This window comes from Salvelinus fontinalis, chromosome 11 (assembly GCF_029448725.1).
Source record: "Salvelinus fontinalis isolate EN_2023a chromosome 11, ASM2944872v1, whole genome shotgun sequence".
Taxonomy (NCBI): Eukaryota; Metazoa; Chordata; class Actinopteri; order Salmoniformes; family Salmonidae; genus Salvelinus; species Salvelinus fontinalis.
Window position 1 is genome coordinate 44,801,542 of NC_074675.1, and position 21,797 is coordinate 44,823,338.

Sequence of the window (21,797 nt, forward strand, 5' to 3'; positions counted from 1 at the left end):
CCAGAGAGAAGAAAAAGAGCATGTGCTCTTGACCGCTCTCACAAGAGGGCGCCGTGTCTTGGAGCACTCCGCTCTCAGCCTGCCCTGCAGGAGGTGATGGACGTGGAGGGAGTGTGTCTAGAGGAGGGGGAGGAGGGGGAGGAGAGAGATAAGGTGGGGGAGGTCACCATCATCCGGGGAGAAGACTCCGAGCTCAGCCTCAGTTTCCAAGGGTATGCCACTGAGCTCCGGCAGTGCCAAAGCCGGATGAAGACCTCCCAGGTGCCCCTCAACGCCCGCGACCAATCAGAGGGGATCCAAGACTCCAACACTGACATGTACAAGGCCACAATCGTGTGAGTTCTGAGGCTGAGCAACCTTCACAAGCACTTTCCAAGCTTGAGTCACTGTCTGTTCAAACAGGAACTTACTTGACAAACAAGGGACTTTAACCGCAAAAAGCTATTGATTTTCCCTCCAGAACTGATAGAATGTATAATAATTGTTTTGGTGAAATATATTGTATTATTTAACATTACTCTGGTGTGTGTTTAGTGGGTATACATGAAAAGAAAATGAATTGCCAGTTCAGATTGATGAACAATTTGGTAATAAACTACTGTTTGGGAATTTATCAAGGTACAGGTGATCTTGTTTAAAACATGGTTGCTGATACTGTAGGTACTGCAAGGCAGGGGCTATAGAACTTAACCTCTTTCAGTTAGATGAGAAGATAGGATTCACAAATTGTAGGAACACGAGAACCTCCTCGCAACTCTAGTACATTTTACTATATTATTCTAGTCGGCAGCGTAGCCTAGTGGTTAGAGCGTTGGACTAGTAACTGGAAGGTTGCAAGTTCAAATCCCCGAGCTGACAAGGTACAAATCTGTCGTTCTGCCCCTGAACAGGCAGTTAACCCACTGTTCCTAGGCCGTCATTGAAAATAAGAATTTGTTCTTAACTGACTTGCCTAGTTAAATAAAGGTAAAAAAAAATAAAAAATAAAAAAAAATAATTGGGCCAGTAACCGAAAGGTTGGTAGATTGAATCCCCGAGCTGACAAGGTAAACATCTGTCGTTCTGCCCCTGAACAAGGCAGTTAACCCAGTGTTCCCCAGTAGGCCGTCATTGTAAATAAGAATTTGATCTTAACTGACTTGCCTAGTTAAATAAAGGTAAAATAAATATATATATATATATATATATATATATATATATATTCCACGCTTTCATTGGGAACAACATGTGATCCTTCTTCATGTCTGTAAATGTACCATTACAGTATTATGATTGCCTTCATGTTTGGTTGTTGTTCAAATTCCACCCAATAAACATGCCTACCTTTATAATTCCAGCATGGAAGCCTCTGTCGTTAGTCATTTTGATTTCTGTATGGTAAGGAGTCATATGTTGAAGGATTAAATTAAAGGGTCAATCTGGGATTTCAAACAGCTCCACTTGATGGGGGTATGTTAGAAGAAACTAAACTCACGAGGCATTTCTAAGTTATTTTCTTCAAGAATCAATGGCTATGTACTACCGTTCAAAGTTCAGGGTCACTTAGAAATGTCCTTGTTTCTAAAAGAAAAGCACATTTTTTGTCCATTAAAATAACGTCAAATTGATCAGAAATACAGTGTAGACATTGTTAATGTTGTAAATGACTATTGTAGCTGGAAACGCCAGATTTTTAATGGAATATCTACATACAGTAGGCATACCGAGGCCCATTATCAGCAACCATCACTCCTGTGTTCCAATGGCACGTTGTGTTAGCTAATCCAAGTTTATCATTTTAAAATGCTAATTGATCATTAGAAAACCCTTTTGCAATTATGTTAGCACAGCTGAAAACTGTTGTCCTGATTAAAGATGAAAGTCTTCTTAAAGTCTGATTAAAGTCTTCTTTAGACTAGTTTAGTATCTGGAGCATCAGCATTTGTGGGTTCGATTACAGGTTCAAAATGGCCAGAACAAGTAACTTTCTTCTGAAACTCATCAGTCTATTCTTGTTCTGAGAAATTAAGGCTATTCAATGCTAGAAATTGCCAAGAAACTGAAGATATCGTACAAAGCTGTGTACTACTCCCTTCCCAGAAGAGCGCAAACTGGCTCTAACCAGAATAGAAAGAGGAGTGGGAGGCCCCGGTGCATAACTTGTGCTGATGATAACCATATGTATCTAACCCGGTTTCTGTGGATCCAGCTCTTACAGTAGATAGGAAAGAATGTAAGTTCCCATTCCGTCAGGGAGGAAGCATTCACCACCACTGTATCACCATCAGTTCATCCAGACCTTGGTGAGTCCAGTGTTGGTCATCTCAGCTTATTGTTAGTTACTCTAGTATCCAGTGTTTTGGAGAAACAAACAACCATTTCAACCAAATACACACAACACAACATTGCCACACGTTTCCATTACTCAAAGAGGTACCTCACTCTTCTTGTACACTCAAAAGGGGTTTCCCAGTTATTGACTGGTTGAGGTGACACAATCACACACACATGCACGCACGCACGCACACACACACACACACACACACACACACACACACACACACACACACACACACACACACACACACACACACACACACACACACACACACACACACACACACACACACACACACACACACACACACACACACACACACAATGTGTACTACTCCCTTCACATCAACTGGCAGCTTCATTAAATAGTACCCGCAAAACACCAGTCTCAACGTCAACAGTGAAGAGGCGACTCTGGGATGCTGGCCTTCTAGGCAGAGTTGCAAAGAAAAAGCCATATCTCAGACTGGCCAATAAAAATAAAAGATTAAGATGGGCAAAATAACACAGACACTGGACAGAGGAAGATTGGAAAAAAGTGTTATGGACAGACTAATCTAAGTTTGAGGTGTTCGGATCACAAAGAAGAACATTCGTGAGACGCAGAAAAAATTAAAAGATGCTGAAGGAGTGCTTGATGCCATCTGTCAAGCATGGTGAAGGCAATGTGATGGTCTGGGGGTGCTTTGGTGGTGGTAAAGTGGGAGATTTGTACAGGGTGAAAGGGATCTTGAAGAAGGAAGGCAATCGTTCCATTTTGCAACGCCATGCCATACCCTGTGGACGGCGCTTAATTGGAGCCAATTTCCTCCTACAACAGGACAATGACCCGAAGCACAGCTCCGAACAATGCAATAACTATTTAGGGAAGAAGCAGTCAGCTGGTATTCTGTCTATAATGGAGTGGCCAGCACAGTCACTGGATCTCAACCCTATTGAGCTGTTGTGGGAGCAGCTTGACAGTGTGGTACGTAAGAAGTGCTCATCAAGCCAATCCAACTTGTGGGAGGTGCTTCGGGAAGCATGGGGTGAAATCTCTTCAGATTACCTCAACAAATTGACAACTAGAATGCGAAAGGTCTGCAATGCTGTAATTGCTGCAAATGGAGGATTCTTTGACGAAAGCAAAGTTTTTAGGACACAATTATTATTTCAATTAAAAATCATTATTTATAACCTTGTCAACGTCTTGACTATATTTCCTATTCATTTTGCAACTAATTTCATGTATGTTTTCCTGGAAAACAAGAACATTTCTAAGTGACCCCAAACTTTTGAAAGATTGTGTACATCATTAATTTAATTCAACAATAGATGTACAAATCTCAGATTGCCCCTTTAATGATTAATTTAGCTTGAGATAAAACATTTTTAGAATGCAAATCCTTGTTACCAGACCTGGTTCAAACATAGACCTGTAAAACCCTTATCATTGGGTTTATAAGATTTTCACATTCCAAAATTCTCCTTGGTGTGTTTTGTCTTCTCAGTCTGTTTGCCCAGTTGGTTAGAATGGTCAATTATTAACAGTGTTAGTTATCATTAAAGTGAACAATTTCATATTTGAACCGCACATTATAACCCACTTTTTTTACCGGTCTTGTAAACTGTCAGAAATCTTGTAAGAATAGGTCTCATTGTGTAATTTACTATAGCATCTGCAGGGATGTCAAATATTGCAGCCTTGGAAAATTAGAGGCTTGGTTATGGGACAGTGGGTATTCTTGCCACAGCACGCCGCACTTGGAATGTTTACAACTCTGGGACGCTGCATGGCGACCAAACTCAGATCGAGAGGAGGGACCCCGCACCGTCACCCGCCCCCATCTGCCAAAAGGTTACTTTCCATTACATCAAAATATCCGCTCTTTCAAGATCTTGCAGGTTTCATCGTGGGCGTGTCGCGAGGGAAAACGTTCGATGTTTTGCGTAGAACAATGACCATAACCGAAAAGTCTGTCTAATGACGAAATTGATTTACTCAATAGAGTTTGAGTTTATAGAGGACAGTATCGCTCTTGCAGGATTTCCCACGTTCTCAATGACCAAAAGCAGACTGAGTTCTCTGGAGTTGACAGATAAGACGTAACAACGTTTATCTAACGGACCTGCTTCAGGAAATTTACTTCTAAACATTTTGCGCATGATATCTAAATCAGCGACCAAACAAACAAAAATATTATGATGCTATACTTTGTGTTACTTTTCCTACCGTATGTCCTCAGTGCACGGACGGTACGTGAATTTAAAAACAGTTATTTCTTACAATTATTGCAGTTCTAGAGCGCAACCAGTGATCCTTTTGGAGAGGCATATTTTTACGTGCGTAATTTGGAAACAAAGTAAACTAACAATGCATTACTTTAACTTTGTTTCACTTTGATAACAGCGAATGGTACTGCCTGGATATGAAACGTTACGTACGAGAAATGGGAACGACAATAGTCATAAAGGTAATTATTTCCTATTCACGTTAACAACACAAAGCACCTGTTTAATTGATTACAGCTTTGTGCGTAATCTTCACTATCCTGTAGCCTCTTTGTTTATGAAATGTTGAAATATCTTGTTTGTATAATAACTTTACACAATTGTACAATACAGCCCATCAACCATTTTACCAATCAAGAACTCAGAGATAATGATCTCATTTGTCGATGCAGTAGGAATCCAGTACTATTCAGTTTGTGTTAAGGGTCCACATCTCTTTTCATACCAGAACAATGATTAGGCTGTTTAAGGGAAGGATGAAGTTATGAGATTTATGCTGCCCTTCTACTGGGCCTCCACAGTAATATAACTTAATTGGGTCCTGGCTGGAGCCACTGTCAAACTCAAAGGATTCATTGTCCCTCTGGCGCCATGGGAGAACACCTGGTTGTTCATTAGCATATTCACATTAAATGGCCTCTATTCTGCCACAAAGTTTTTTTTTTTTTTTTAGTTTTTACTTTGAATATGATTTTTTACTTCGAACTTGATCTTGTACGACAAACTTCATGAAAAAAGTTGAAATCAATTTTCAATTTTCTTGCAGAGAATGCAGAATTGACCACTAGAATATGTGTATAATAAAATATGATGACTTGTGCTGATGATAACCATATGTATCTAACCCTGTTTCTGTGGATCCAGCTCTTACAGTAGATAGGAAAGAATGTAAGTTCCCATTCCGTCAGGGAGGAAGCATTCACCACCACTGTATCACCATCCGTTCATCCAGACCTTGGTGAGTCCAGTGTCGGTCATCTCAGCTTATTGTTAGTCACTCTAGTATCCAGTGTTTTGGAGAAACCAACAACCACTTCAACCAAATACACACAACACAACATTGCCACACATTTCCATCACTTAAAGAAATACCTCACTCTTGTACATTCAAAAGGGTTTTCCCAGTTATTTTTTAGTTATTTTATTTTACCTTTATTTATCTAGGCAAGTCAGTTAAGAACAAATTCTTATTTTCAATGACGGCCTAGGAACAGTGGGTTAACTGCCTTGTTCAGGGACAGAACGACAGATTTGTTGACTGGTGAGGTGACACAATCACACACGCATAAACACACACACAGACCATCCATCTCAATACCTTATATTACTATAATAAATATAATGACTTAATTATAGTCCTCATTAATCCAAAGGGAATTGCTCTAAAACACAATGAGGTGACTGTATGCAATCTTCCACGAGCTAATCACTATGTGACCTAATTCAGCTATCTTAAATGGCCTCATATGTCATCACTAGTCAGCACTGCTAATTTATTCACCATAAACTGTAATGAATATGCTATATGCTATAACATGTTTATAACACGGTTACTCTGGTTTTATAACCTGAGTTAATGGTTTAATGCAGTGGTGTAAATACTTAAGTAAAAATACTTTAAAGTACTACTTAAGTAATTTTTTGGGGTATCTGTACTTTACTTTACTATTTCTATCTTTGACTACTTTTACTTTTACTTCACTACATTCCTTAAGATAATATTATACTTTTTACTCTATACATTTCCCTTGACACCCAAAAGTACTCGTTACATTTTGAATGCTTAGCAGGACAGGAAAATGGTCCAATTCACGTACTTATCAAGAGAACATCTCTGGTCATCCCTACTGCCTCTGATCTGGCGGACTCACTAAACACACATGCTTTGTTTGGAAATTATGTCTGAATGTTGGAGTGTACCTTTGGCTATCCGGAAATTGGTGCCGTCTAGTTTGCTTAATATAAGGAATTTGAAATGATTTATACTTTTACTTTTTATACTTTTTATACTTTTAGTAATTACATTTTCTTTTGATATTTAAGTATATTTTAAACCAATTACGTTTAGACTTTTACTCAAGTAGAATTTTACTGGGTGACTTTTACTTTTACTTGAGCTATTTTCTATTAATGTATCTTTACTTTTACTCAAGTATGACAATTGGGTACTTTTTCCACTACTGGTTTAATGGTGTATATTAATGATCTCATGTCTCAAAATACAGTCTTTACTTGTTTTGATTAAATTCTTGTATTGTGAAAACGATGAGACCACAGATGTGTGTCTCAATAACCACAGCTGTTGGACAGGAAGTGCTATGATATATGTCATCCTCTGTGGAACTGCGCTGCGACTGCAGGGCAAATCCACTCAGGCTATGACATGGCTACAGGCGTCTGCAAGTACGCACAACTAGGATGTAATTCAATATGGATGGTGTTCTTGCCCTCTTCCACTCAGTTCTCAATTAACAGCAAGAGCCTAGTGCTGGCTCATCTTTAACCGTGTGGGATTTTGAGGGTGTGTGTGTGTGTGTGTGTGTGTCCTCTTAGAACCTCAGCCGCTGGAAGTCCCTTTATCCCTTAGTTTTTTTTTCAAAGGTTTTTTAAACCCAATGTATTGGGTTTGGTGTTTTGGGTTTATGTAATGGACAAGGTTTTAGTTAGTGGGTGTGGGTGTGGATGGATGGGTGGATATCATTTTTGTCCAAAAAGGATTAAGGAAGTGCAACGTTATTAGGACCTTCTCCTCAATAAATCTTAAAGACAGTCATTATTAAATATGGTATCAGTTTCAAACCCACCTCCTGTACGTACAGTGCTACTTACTGAGCCATACAGGTTTCTGAGGAATAAGGGTCCATTTTAGTATGCTCACAGTTCTTACCCAGGTGACTGCTAGTTGTCAATCCGCTGTTGATTTCTTATCTGACTCCTTCATCTCAATGGCTAAGTTGAAACTGCTGTGTGTTCTTTACAGGAATGTTTTTATTTCTGAATCATAGGTGTTCTCTGACGCACAATTTTGATCGGGACTTTCTGTGGGGATACTGTGCAGCTGTGACCACTCAACCCAGTGGTAAGAGGTCATTTCTGTAGAAACTATGGACAAGACTTCATGGTCTACTAAGTCTCTATTGTCTCTGTGTATGTATCTATAAAATCTTAGATACACATTTCCTGCTATTTATAGTACTGGTATGCATTATCATGTACTATCTTTCAATCCGCCTGAATCTTAGTGCGTTTTCCAAATGTTCTCTTACAGCTTTAAAGCTAATCATACTATACATACTGGTACATACTTGGTACATACTATATTCTGATGTTACTGATGTACAATACTGTTTCTTACTAATGTTTTCACTAATATAGTTCCTTGTGTATTTGTTTGATGTGTTTTAGTGTTCGTCCACTCATCACGCCGATTCACAGACTTGTGTCAGGTGAATCCATGTCAAAATGTCGGCATCTGCACTCTGGTCCCCCACAGACGCTCCTTTGAGTGCTCCTGTCCAGAGAACTTCACCGGGAGGCACTGTGATCAGAGTGAGTCACTCACTATCACACTTTCTATATGGACTTGTGTTTCAAAGTAGTTTCAATGAAACTGAAGCAGTTATACATTCAGCTTAGAGTCAATTGCCAATGGGGTTTTACTCTACATTTAGAGGTGTGGAGGTGGTAGAGAAACTGTCTACCCTCTTGAAAAATAGAGCATTGACCCATATCTTGCTCTTCACAGTGCCAAACACAAACGATGCCCCCTATCACCTCATTGACCTGTTCCCTTCCTCCTCCTCCTCTCACATTTCACCAAACTACCTTTTATCCCTCTGTTCTCCCCTTTGTCAGGGAAGTGCTATGAAACCATACACCTGAGATATTATGACATCGGAGAATCCTGGGGAAGGATCTACCACCGTAATGTGGAACGGTGCACATGTGTGGACGGGGAGATCTCCTGTGAGAGAGTGCGCTATACCGGTAACGTTCATGCTTTCTTTCAACCTTTGTTGCTTTAGCCACTCCTTGCCATGTATTTTTTGTCTTGTTATCTTTTGTTAAAAATGCGAGTGGAACCTTAGACTTGATGAGGTGCTGTCTCTTGGCAGGGGAATGGGCCCCACAGGGGCCCCTAAAACCTTTGGAGTATGAGGGCTTCTTTAGTAAATCTCCATCTCAATACTTCCCATTCCGACATTCCTCAATCTCCCACACCTCTCAGATGATCAGGCTTTAGTCTCAGCTGTGTTGCCAAGCATCACACTGTTTTCTCAATGCCTTAATGGTTGGGGGCGGTTTGGGTGAGGCTACCAGGCCTTGAGAAAGCCAAAAAAACAAATCACCTCACGTTTGTTCCCATAGAGCAGGGATGGGCAGCTTTGATAGGGGTGGGGGACACAAATAAATGGAACTCATCATGAGGGGCCGCAGTGGCTCGTGGGTCTGCGTACCACCCCCCACCTTGTGAGCAAAACATTTTAGCTGCACCCCGCATGACAGTGAAGATAAATATTTTTAGTTTTAAAGTTAATTTCCAGCAATTCTGCATATTTTGCCATGGGGCTTAGAGAAAATGTTGCCGTTTTAAAGGAAGTTTGCAGAAATTCTACACATTTTGCCATGGGGCAGAGAGAAGATTTTGAAATGGTATAACACATTTTATGCAGTTCTACTCTTTTTGCCATGGGGCGGATAGAAAAATGTAAAGTTTTAAAGCAAATTTCCTGCAATTCTCCACATTTTGCCATGGGGTGGAGGGAAATGTTTGTGGTTTTGATAACGGATGATCAATGGACCCAATCCCGGGCGGTAGTTCGAACATGCATATTACAAGTTTAGATAGCTGGCTGTTAGACTAATTTACCAATCTAAAACAATTTAGCTGACATGGGTTAATTGAGTGACTGCTGATGTACAATCAAATTTTGAAATTGCACTTTCTGTATTCTACTATTCACTCTCAACAGTAAGTTGAGACCCGGACAATTGGTTTGTGGGCCTACTATAGAGATACCAAAAGCAGGGTTGGCCGTCTCTTTGATTCTACTCTCCATGGTTACAAGTGTAGCCTTGCTGTAGCCTTGCTCCAGACCTTGATGAGTCCAGTGTCAGCCATCTCAGCTTATTGTTAGTCACTCTAGTATCCAGTGTTGCTACACATTGCCACACCTCACTCTTGTACACTCAAAGGGGTTTCCCAGTTATTGACTGGTGAGGTGACACAATCACACACGCATAAACACACGCATAAACACACGCACACACAAACAAACACACACACACACACACACACACACACACACACACACACACACACACACACACACACACACACACACACACACACACACACACACACACACACACACACACACACACACACACACACACACACACACACACACACACACACACACACACACACACACACACACACACACAGAGAGAGAGAGAAAGAGACACACACACTGTGTGCACAAAAAAAGTACCTAACCACTAACACCACAATGTCTGTGACCATCCATCTCAATACCTTATATTACTATAATAAATATAATTACAGTCCTCATTAATCCAGGAGGAATTGCTCTACAACACAATGAGGTGACTGTATGCAATCTTCCACGAGCTAATCACAAAGTGACATAATTGGGCTATCCTAAATGGCCTCATATGTCAGCACTGCTAATTTATGGGTTAATTGAGTGACTGCTGATGAAATTGCACCTTATTGCATTCTATTATTCTAATGCGTAACAGTAAATTGAGACCCCGACAATTGTTCCACGGGCCTACAAAAAGGGTGCCGCCAGTTGCCCATCCCTGCTATAGAGATACCAAAAGCAGGGTTGGCTGTCTCTTTGATTTTACTCTCCATGGTTACAAGTGTAACCTTGTTGTAGATGAAAAGACAGATTACATGACTCAACGTGACTCAGGAGGGGAGTGTGGGACACGCCCGAATCTCGCCGAAGGGTCTTTCCTCTCAATGGGGGGATGTTTTATGGGACTTACAAAAGAGAAAGGCATTTTGGAGAGCTCGTTTGACCGGAACCTGTTTTGTCATGGTAGGAAGGATTTTTATAAGGTTATGCAAACAAATGGGATTTTGCGCTACCATTTACTGGCAGAACTTCCCCTTCGTCTAGTTTGGTACAGAAGGACTTGCCTTTTCCTGCTTCCACCTTGCCAGCCTGTTATGTAGGCTTTTCCCACTTATACTGTCCGCACAAGGCCACACCAAGAACTACATGTCAAATCTGACAACTACACCGGTGTCTGTGTTAGTGAATGCATTTCTCCCACTATAATTTTGCAACCCTGAACCATAAGCACTCTAATGTAGGTAGTCTACTGCTTCATGTTTGTTTTGGTCCAAGTTAACACCCTTAAAGCACTGATGCAAGACCAGCTCCTGTGTTTATCATGCAATGGTGGGAGGCAGGAAATGGGTGGTTGGAACTGATCCCAGTGCTGTGGTTTGTCATAATGTAATATACCTGATGTAGTGTGTAACTGTCTTCAGTCTGCAGTGAGAACCCCTGTGAGAACGATGGCACGTGCCGTCTCATCACAGCCACCAGGGAGGAGGTGTGTGCGTGCAGGCCTGGCTACAGTGGACCCTACTGTGGCATCGGTTAGTCCAACCGCTACATGCTAACACAGTTACATTTACATTGCTAGGTTAGCCTAGTTTAGCATAGCATAGCTTTAGCTTAGAATTACTAGTCTGAGCCAGAGGTCATTCATTGAGATAGAGAGTAGATTTTATGATGTTTATCTTACTCTGTGGTTACATGTAGACTATAAATATTTAGATATTCCAAAATAAAGCAAACCGACGGTCATGCACACGCTCTCATAAACAAACACATAAACACAGGAAACTGTGATATACTTATTTTCTTATCCCTCACATCCCTTGTTGTTCAGCTCCAGAGGAAGAGTGCTATGACAACAAGGGCATAGACTACCGTGGCGTAGTGAACACCACCGTCTCTGGTGCCCGCTGTCTGCCGTGGAACTCTGACCTGTTACATGATGAACTCCACATGGGCACTGTGGAGCGCGCCACCCTCAGGGGTTTGGGGGAACACTCCTACTGCAGGTGTGTGCGGCATTATGAAGTCTTTATTTCTTTAAGTCTTTATTGACAACCAATCTGGCAACCCAGAACAGAAGTGTAAGTCTGTCTATGCTTCATGCCACCGCTATCACAGCACTATCATTCGACCCCCCCCCCCCCCCCCCCCCGTCTGTCTGTCTGTCTGTCTGTCTGTCCGTCCGTCCGTCCGTCCGTCCGTCCGTCCGTCTGTCTGTCCGTCCGTCCGTCCGTCTGTCTGTCTGTCTGTGTGTTTCTGGTTTAGATGGTGATATGGTTATTCTACCAGCTACAGCCGTAGGAGGGGCTTCCCCCTCTGACTCTGGTTCTTCTTGTTTTTCAGTGGCATTCAAACTTTTTCAGCAGGGATCATTTTCTGGCGACCCCACCCCAAATATAATGAAGTAACCTTTAAAATCGGTATACTTATCAAAATGAAAAGAAACCGATAAATATATTTACTCGATAACATTATATTTTTCAAATTGTCTTTCTCTAAAACATTTGTGTATTGTCCCATACAATAATCTGTACTCTGAATGTTTTGTTCCTAAAAAAATACCACTGCTCTTGAGGTTTCTTTCTTCTTGGGATTTTTTCCTTGGAACTGTGCTTAAGCTTGCTCTTTTGGGGTGCAGGCCGGGTTACTGTAAAGTGTGTCATAACACCAGCATAACATGTCCACTGTCCAGAAACCCAGATGGGGACAAGATGCCGTGGTGCTACACCCTCAATGACAGAGCCATCTCCTGGGAGAACTGTGACGTTCCGTCTTGTGTCGTGCGTTTATGTGAGTAACATGAGTGCTATACTGGGGCGTCACGAAAGCAGTGTTTTTTTAGCTGCTACACTGGAGGCTTCATTTTTCCCAGCGTGAAAAGAGCGCAAACCACTTTATCAAGTGTTCTCAGGCGTGAGCCGTGTGTCGAAATTTTGTCTAGATAATTTTTGTAGATAATACTAACTAACCTGTTCTATATATCAGTTGGGGTCTCTATAAGCTTCAATATGAGGTCCTAAACCTAGCATGAAAGTGTATCCTTGTAGCTGTGTGAGCTAATATAGCCAAAACATTTGCCTTTGAGTATATTGAGCCAATGGCCATCAGGTAAGTTGAGCAAATTGTTGAGCCAATGGCAAGTTGAGACAAATTGAAATGTTTTCTTCCCAGGAGTAATGCAAGGCATTATCGCTGGGATATGAGGTAATAACAGGGTCTGGCCTATGTTAAAAGTGTATAAAAAAGGTCAAAGTGTTTGTTAGTCACTCTAGTCACTCTAAAGACAAACAAGCGATTGTGATTGTGTTGAATTGTGTTTGGGAAATAAAGATAGAAATGGTTTAAAAAATGTAGTGGTCATATTTCATTCAGTACAGAATTGTGTAGGCGACTTAACTTACCCTGTCCTGCAGCTCCATTTAGCCCATACCTGGGGTAAGTTGTACCAAAAGACACAATTTTTGGGAAAAGCTGTTTTCAAAACTGTAATGTTTACATTAATTCTGATCCTTTCCAGGGATTTGTTAGAATGAATACAATATTTCCCTTGAGGGAATGATGCTGAATGTAAAACATACTTCACCTTCCCCTACTGTATTATAATGAGTAATGAAGAGTTGGACAGCTTTTTGAATCTCACCAACAGCTGCATCTCATTTAAGTGGAATAGAACCATCTCTGTTTTTATATTCCACCAAAAATGTTATTCTCTGCTTTCACAGAACAGTGACATAACCCATGACACCTGCCCTACGTAAAATTCAAAGCTCAGCACTTTTTAATAAACAAATGGCCCTATTAGTGATAAAAAAAAGATTACTACACTTAACTTTCCTGTACGACTCAGAAGAGAATGCTGTCTTGACACAGGTAGCCTAATGTTTAAATAGAAAGTTAGTCAGAATAGCTAAGAAAAATGTGTAAATTGAGATGAGGAAATTGAGAATCATTCAGAAAGTGCCAAATGCTTCTGCAGTAACTCGGCCAACTTGGCTCTGTTATATCGATGTCATGATGTCGTGGGTATGCACAGAAAGCAAAAAAAATGTTGGGCCAACTGCTATTCCACCACATCATTGAATGGTAATTGTTGGGTGGCAAATGGTATGCTAATCTGAATTTCTGGCAATGTGTTATTGGGATTCTTTTCAATACTTTCTATAAAATAGCTCTATTTGTTGGTTGTCTTTTCAGGGGGAAATGAGCCACTGGTAAAGTCCAAAATGTTAAGAAGAGGTATACTTAGAAGCCTTGTATGTAGCAATTAACTGTATGCTGGTAGGTAGTAATTGTAAGCCTAGTAGCAGCAGTAGTAGTAGTTGTAGTAGTAGTAGTAGTGGTAGTAGTAGTAGCAGCATTAGTAGTAGCAGCAGCAGCACTAGTAGTAGTAGTAATAGAAGACTACTACTAGTAGTAGTTTAGTATTACCAGTTTATGACTAGTATTACCCTATCACATGTTGACAATGAAATCAGTGCTCTTCACAGTGAATGTGAACTGATTTGAAATGAAGCCCTTCTAAACTTAAATATGTAACATGCAGAAATCGCTCCCCCATTTCCTGGTTGCCAAAATTCTAATAGTTCACCTAATTTCAGTTTATGTGACAAATTAAGCAAGTATAGTGTAGAGAATCATTGTACCATCTAAATCGCTGTGAAATATATTTTCCATAACCAAACATATTATATTTTCAGCTGTTTGAAGCTGGTGTACAAAAATGCAGGTAAAAGATGGAAAAATGAAACTTAAGAACTAAAAGCATAGAAATGGGACTTCTTAGACTTGCTTTAATGAGAATTTATATGTGAAGTTGGTCACTCCGGATTTGTATGAAATATGACCTACAGTTCCTTCAGAAAGTATTCACACCCCTTGACTTTTTCAAAATGTTGTTGTTACAGCCTGAATTTAAAATTGATTGAATGGATTTTTTGGGGGGTCATTGGCCTACACACAATACCCCATAATGTCAAAGTGTAATCATGTTTTTCAAAAATGTTGAGTTCAAATATTAATGACCACTGATTGGCCAGCTCATCCTTCTCACGGCTATCACATCTGGAGCGGCAGGTAGCCTAGTGGTTAGATTGTTGGGCCAGTAACCGAAAGGTTGCTAGATCAAATACCGGAGCCGACAAGCTAAAAATCTGTCATTCTGCCCCTAAACAAGGCAGTTAACCCACTGTTCCTAGGCCATCATTGAAAATAAGAGTTTGTTCTTAACTGACTTGCCTAGTAAAATAAACATCATTCTCTATGAGGAAATAGCAAGTGTTTGTGAAACAGTCTGTTTGAGGCGTGGAGTGTTTTTACTTAAAATTATCCTTTGGCCACAAATACGAGTATAGGACGAGTCAGCAATGTTATTTGGGTATGAGTTAACAGAATATGAACTTTAAAAGTGCCATTTTCCCTGGACAGTTACTTTAAGTCTGCTTCCCTGTTCCCTCACACAGCTTCTTCGCGGAGAGTGGTACAGGTGCCACGGCCGCCACCGCCACCTAACGTCCTCCCTGACACCAACCAAACCAATGACGCCAAGCCAGCCAAGAAGCCTGTGTGCGGAAAGAGGCATAAGAAGAGGATATCAGTGGCCAAGGGTCGCATCCTGGGTGGCAGCTCTGCCCTGCCCGGTACCCATCCCTGGATGGCAGCCCTCTACATAGGAGATGACAACTTCTGCGCGGGCACCCTGGTCTCGTCCTGCTGGGTGGTCTCTGCCGCACACTGCTTCTTTCGCAGGTACTGTAGAATTAGAAGATATAGACACTACACTACCACTTGGAGCATCCATTTGTGTTGATTATGTCGTCACCTATTTGGATTTTATGCCACTATGAGTCAGTTCTCTGTGGAACGGGTTCTAAATGAAAAGGGTTCTACCTGGAACCAAAAAGGGTTCGTCAAAGGCTTCTCCTTTGACAGAATTGGATCCCTTTTAGGTTCTAGGTAGTACCTTTTATTGTAAGAGTGTACTCTTAGGGTGCTTCTTATTTTGTCACCTGTTTGTGTGGTATGCACTGTGATTCAATTCTACCATGCTGCATTTCTTGAGGGACCATGTACAATAACAACTAGATGTTAAGCTTAGTAAGAAATAAAGAATGTCTGATCATTTCAATATTTGTATAGGTGTTTGCTTGGAATGGTTGCAATGGTACGTAAAGGCAGCAGAGAATACGATGTTTAGTGTGCTAGCTTTCACATTCAACCTTCAACCTCACATTTTCTCACAGACACTCATGACTTTGACTTTAACATTGCCATTTTATGATCACAAACTACAGTATAATTAGACACAAATATTGAGTTTGAGTAAAAACTGAAGCGCTCTGGGAGGATTTTCCTTGAAGATTCCTCGTTACTATGGTCTTGGGTCTTTAGGTTTAAACTTTTCAGTCCAGGTGCCAGAGTAGGAGTACTTAGGCTCAGTTTGACCTTTGTAAATCACAAAGACCAAAATGACATGGACAAGGGGGACCTGATCTTAGATCAGCTACTCTGAGACACTTGATACAGACGGCCCCAGGACATAAGGCATTAATATCATACAAATGAAATGTAATTGTATTCAAGTGAATTCATGTGACATAATGGTCCACTACTAGCGACATAGAATTATGAGAAGGATGTGTTTCTGTCCTCAGTCCCCTTGTGTCGAAGATTCGTGTGATTCTGGGTCAGCATAACTTCAACGTTACATCTTCGGACACCAAAACCTTTGGAGTGGAGAAGTACATCTTTCCAGACCGTTTCTCTGTCTTCAATCCAACTCTCCATGACATTGGTAAATATACTATGTGTCACGCCCTGACCTTAGAGATCCTTATTTATTCTCTATGTTTGGTTAGGTCAGGGCGTGACTCGGGTGGGAGAATCTATGTTTTCTATTTCTTTGTTGTTTTTGCCTAGTGTGGTTCCCAATCAGAGGCAGCTGTCTATCGTTGTCTCTGATTGGGGATCATATAATAGTTGTCATTTTCCGTTTGGGTTTTGTGGGGTGTTGTTTCCCATTTAGTATCTGTGCCTGACGGAACTGTCCGCTTTCGTTTTTGTATTCGTTATTTTTGTTTGAGTGATTCTTGACAAGAGCTGGAGTGGGTATCCAGCCAGGACGTGTTGTGGCAGCTCCCCGCACCAGGCTTCCAGTACGTCTCCTCAGTCCGGTGAGACCTGTTCCGGCTCCACGTACGAAGCCTCCAGTGATGATCCATGGTCCGAAGCCTCCAGTGATGATCCATGGCCCGGAGCCTGTAGTGATGATCCATGGCACGAAGCCTCCAGTGATAATCCATGGCCCGGAGCCTCTAGTGATAATCCATGGCACGAAGCCTCCAGTGATGATCCATGGCCCGGAGCCTGTAATGATGATCCATGGCAAGGAGCCTGCAGCTAGGGTCCCCAGTCCGGAGTCTGCAGCGACGGTCCCCAGTCCTGGAACCTCCAAAGACGGTCCGCAGTCCGGAGCCTCCAGCGACGATCCGCAGTCCGGAGCCTCCAACGACGATCCACAGTTCGGAGTCTTCAGCGATGAGCTGCAGTCTGGAGCCTCCAGCGGCGATCTGCAGTCCAGAGCCCCCAGCAGCGATCTGCTGTCCAGAGCCTCAGGCGATGATCTACGGTCCGGAGGTCCCGGCGACGATCCCTGCACCGGAGGCACCACCGAAGTGGGGGAAGCCTAAAGCGGGGCAGGGTCTGCGTCCCGCACCGGAGCCCCCACCGGAGCCCCCACCGGAGCCCCCACCGAGAGTAGATGCCCACCCGGACCCTCCCCTATAGGTTCAGGGGGGATACTGTTACGCCCTGACCTTAGAGATCCTTATTTATTCTCTATGTTTGGTTAGGTCAGGGCGTGACTCGGGTGGGAGAATCTATGTTTTCTATTTCTTTGTTGTTTTTGCCTAGTGCGGTTCCCAATCAGAGGCAGCTGTCTATCGTTGTCTCTGATTGGGGATCATATAATAGTTGTCATTTTCCGTTTGGGTTTTGTGGGGTGTTGTTTTCCATTTAGTATCTGTGCCTGACGGAACTGTTCGCTTTCGTTTTTGTATTCGTTATTTTTGTTTGAGTGATTCTTGACAATAAAGATCATGAACACTTTCCACGCTGCGCTTTGGTCTCATTCCGACGACAGCCGTTACACTATGTCACGCTCCTTTTCACTCTCACTGATTATTTGCATACACACACTCACACAAAGTTTACATTATTGCACATGCTCTAACACTGACTCACACACGTCTTCCTAGACTACAACACTCAGTCTACGTGTCTGCAGCGCACACTCTGTGCTTGCAGCTGTGCATCTTGGAACAGCTGTCTCCAATGTGAAGACACACACAGACACACACATATATTTGGGTATGACAGTGTCTGAGCATCTGTGTCCATTCAAAAGGTACTCCCTCGCTTTTTTCTCTCTTTTCTGATCTTTCCCAATTTTACAAGAGCTATTTTCTGAAAGCAAAACAGACATTATTTAATAGTGGAGCAATCGTTCTGTGTTTTCATGATTCAAGATTTTGAATAACGACTACACTACATCATACAGCGTTCTTGTCACGCCCTGGCCTTAGTTATCTTTGTTTTTCTTTATTATTTTGGTTAGGTCAGGGTGTGACATGGGGGATGTATGTGTTTTGTCTTATCTAGGGGTTTTGTATGTTTATGGGGTGTTTACTAGTCTATGTGTTTGTATGTCTATGGTTGCCTAGATTGGTTCTCAATTAGAGGCAGCTGTTTATCGTTGTCTCTGATTGGGAACCATATTTAGGCAGCCATATTCCGTTGGGTATTTCGTGGGTTATTGTCTATATGTAAGTTGCCTGTGTCTGCACTTGTTTAATATATAGCTTCACGTTCGTTTGTTGTTTTGCATAGTTTGTTTAAGTGTTCTTCGTTTCGTTAAATAAATAGAAGAATGTATTCTTATCACGCTGCGCCTTGGTCCTCCTCTCTTCATCCAAACGACGAACGTGACAGAATAACCCACCACAACCGGACCAAGCAGCGTGGAAGGAAGGAACAGCGCTTTGTGGAGCAATGGACTTGGGAGGAAATATTAGACGCAAGAGACCATGGGAACAGCCGGGTGAATATCACCGCCCCAAGGCAGAGCTGGAGGCAGCGAAAGCCGAGAGGCGGCATTATGAGGAGCTAGCTTGGCAGCGCGGCTGGAAGCCTGAGAGGCAGCCCCAAAAATGTCTTGGGAGGGGGCACACAGGGAGTGTGGCGAGTTCAGGTAGGAGACCTGCGCCAACTTCCCGTGCTTACCGTGAGGAGCCGAAGAGGGAACCAGAGCCAGTCGGGGTGGAATTGGAGGTGAGCAAGGGGAGTGAAGCAGAGACTCTGAAGGAATTAATGGGGAAATTGGAGGAGAGTGAAATGAGGGAGTTGCTGTGTTGGTGCATGAGGCACGACATCCGCTCGACGGAGCGTGTCCGGGATTTGATGTTACCTGAGTCAGCTCTCTATACTCGTCCTGGGGTGCGTGCTAACCGTCTGGTAATGACAGTGCCAGTCCCACGCACCAGGCCTCCTGTGCGCCTCCCTAGTCCTGCACCTCCTGTGGCAGCCCCACGTACTAGCTCTCCTGTGGCAGCCCCACGCCCCAGCTCTCCTGTGGCAGCCCCTCGGACCAGTCCTACGGTGCCGGCGCCACAAACCAGGCCTCCAGTTCCAGCACCCCGCACTCGCCTTGAGGTACGTGTCCCCAGCCCAGTACCACCAGTGCCAACACCACGCACCAGGCTTCCTGTGCGTCTCCAGAGCCCTGTACGCCCTGTTCCTCCCCGCACTAGCCCTGAGGTGCATGTTCCCAGCCCGGTACCACCAGCTCCGGCACCACGCACCAGGCTTCCTGTGCGCCTCCAGGGTCCAGTATGCCCTGTTCCTTCTCCCCGCACTCACCTTCAGTCCGGAGCTGCCCCTCAGTCCGGAGCTGCCCCTCCGTCCAGTGGCGCTCTCTACGATGGTCTTTAGTCCGGGACCCGCTGCGAGGGTCCCCGCTCCAGAGGCGCCACCAAAGTGGGTAATGACTATGGTGGAGTGGGTCCCGCACGTCCCGCACCCGAGCCGCCGCCGTAAGAAGGCCCACCCGGACCCTCCCCTTCTGTGTCAGGTTTTGCGGCCGGAGTCCGCACCTTTGGGGGGGGGTGGTACTGTCACGCCCTGGCCTTAGTTATCTTTGTTTTCTTTATTATTTTGGTTAGGTCAGGGTGTGACATGGGGGATGTATGTGTTTTGTCCTGTCTAGGGGTTTTGTATGTTTATGGGGTGTTTACTAGTCTAGGTGTTTGTATGTCTATGGTTGCCTAGATTGGTTCTCAATTAGAGGCAGCTGTTTATCGTTGTCTCTGATTGGGAACCATATTTAGGCAGCCATATTCCGTTGGGTATTTCGTGGGTTATTGTCTATATGTAAGTTGCCTGTGTCTGCACTTGTTTAATATATAGCTTCACGTTCGTTTGTTGTTTTGCATAGTTTGTTTAAGTGTTCTTCATTTCGTTAAATAAATAGAAGAATGTATTCTTATCACGCTGCACCTTGGTCCTCCTCTCTTCATCCAAACGACGAACGTGACAGTTCTGTAACTTATTTGGATGACTTCCCCACTCCAGGTCGTAATCATAGGAAATGAACAGCGGTTCTTAATGTACACGCAAAGGCTAAATAAAGATTAAATAAGTACAACTTTTCTTCACCTTTTCCTGTCTTATGATAAGAATGTTTCTATTCCAACAGTTCTGGTGAAACTTAAAAAACAAGATGGCCACTGTGTGAGAAGGACTCAATTTATACGGCCAATCTGCCTGCCTGATAAAGCCATGACCTTCCCAGACTACTACTGCTGTCAGATCACTGGCTGGGGCTACATGGAGGAGAGTAAGTGTTGTGTCAAAAACAGTCATCTGGTGTATTGCGTGTCCTTCACTGTACTGGTCAGATATGTCATTATATTGAATGTCTTCATATCACAACAATGTAACATCTCAAATAGACATCAATGCACCGTGTCCAATCACATGTTCTTCCATATAGGTCCATGTGTCCTATTCATGTCTTCACATGAATGTAATTGTTATCATGTGACCTAATGCTTACAGTGTATAAGTCTATCCAAGCCATTATGGATTTATTTGCCTTATTTTTCCAAAGAGGCGAATAAATACAGCAACCTGCAGGAAGCCGGGGTGAGGATCATCCCGTTTGAGAGGTGTATCCAGCCTGAAGTCTACGGCAACCATGTGACATCCAACATGGTCTGTGCCGGGACCGACCGATGTGTGGATGCCTGCCAGGTAAGAGTGCATAGACCTAGGGCTCCTTTTCTGGACCAAAATAGAATAGAAGAGCATAAATGTTTTCTTGTACAGTCAGCCATGTGATAAGGATGTGTAATGAGTGATACAGTATAATATATAGAGGAGCCTCTGGACTGTTTTGGTTTGAGTATAGTGGGTTGCGTTCACAGAACATGCATATGGAGGAGGCTGCTGTATAAATTGCATGGCTTTCAGCTGCATTCTCTTTAATGAAAGGTTATGGTTAACTTCCCACCTTGTTTATATGTTGTGTTGTAATGACACAAATATTGAATGTAGGTAGGAGTGCACTTGGTTTGTGTAATATAAGGTTTCAAGGGGATGACTCATTGTGTGTGTGTGTGTGTGTGTGTGTGTGTGTGTGTGTGTGTGTGTGTGTGTGTGTGTGTGTGTGTCTGCTTGTTCCCCCAGGGTGACTCAGGAGGCCCCCTGGCCTGTGTGAAGGATGACGTCAGCTTCCTGTATGGAGTCATCAGCTGGGGTGATGGCTGTGGAAAGACTGGGAAGCCTGGTGTCTACACCAAAGTTGTTAGCTATGTCAACTGGATCAACACAATTATCAAGCGCAAGCCCAAGTCTAAATGAATGGACATCAGCCTTATTGTATGGACCTTACAGCTTGTGTCCTATTGTGGAAGAATAGTGATTTTTGCACAACTGTGAAATAAAGATTATTTTGTGACTGAATAAACATTGTAAATATTGTTATATGTGTGTGTAACAATTCATTATTTATGTATTGTTAGTGAGCCATCCCCAAATGATAACCTTTAA

At 42.8% G+C, this 21,797-nt stretch overlaps 2 protein-coding genes across 2 annotated transcripts in view; both read left to right on the forward strand.

Annotated features, from left to right (window-relative positions):
- LOC129865802 (regulator of G-protein signaling 12-like) overlaps positions 1-1,336 on the forward strand; it is a 92,972-nt gene extending 91,636 nt beyond the window's left edge. Inside the window, exon 18 of the mRNA XM_055938814.1 lies at positions 5-1,336. Coding sequence (XP_055794789.1) covers positions 5-339 — 335 coding nt within the window. The 3' untranslated portion in view covers positions 340-1,336. The remainder of the gene's footprint in view (positions 1-4) is intronic.
- A 2,833-nt stretch (positions 1,337-4,169) lies between these two features.
- On the forward strand, positions 4,170-21,731 carry LOC129865804 (hepatocyte growth factor activator). The gene is made up of 14 exons (XM_055938816.1): positions 4,170-4,551; positions 4,706-4,769; positions 5,452-5,545; positions 7,593-7,666; positions 7,993-8,136; positions 8,443-8,574; positions 11,120-11,230; positions 11,527-11,701; positions 12,388-12,485; positions 15,155-15,440; positions 16,346-16,485; positions 20,443-20,583; positions 20,857-20,999; positions 21,435-21,731. The coding sequence occupies exons 1-14, from the start codon at positions 4,498-4,500 to the stop codon at positions 21,606-21,608; spliced, it is 1,830 nt and encodes a 609-aa protein (XP_055794791.1). The 5' UTR covers positions 4,170-4,497; the 3' UTR covers positions 21,609-21,731.
- Positions 21,732-21,797: the final 66 nt, after the last annotated feature.

What these genes read in the sequence shown, in the direction of transcription:
- LOC129865804 (XM_055938816.1), top strand. Translation starts at nt 4,498, where the DNA reads ATGATGCTATACTTTGTGTTACTTTTCCTACCGTATGTCCTCAGTGCA. An exon ending in ATCCGTTCATCCAGACCTTG is followed by an intron (nt 5,546 to 7,592) that starts GTGAGTCCAGTG and finishes TCTGAATCATAG; the next exon opens with GTGTTCTCTGACGCACAATT. An exon ending in GCACACTGCTTCTTTCGCAG is followed by an intron (nt 15,441 to 16,345) that starts GTACTGTAGAAT and finishes TTCTGTCCTCAG; the next exon opens with TCCCCTTGTGTCGAAGATTC.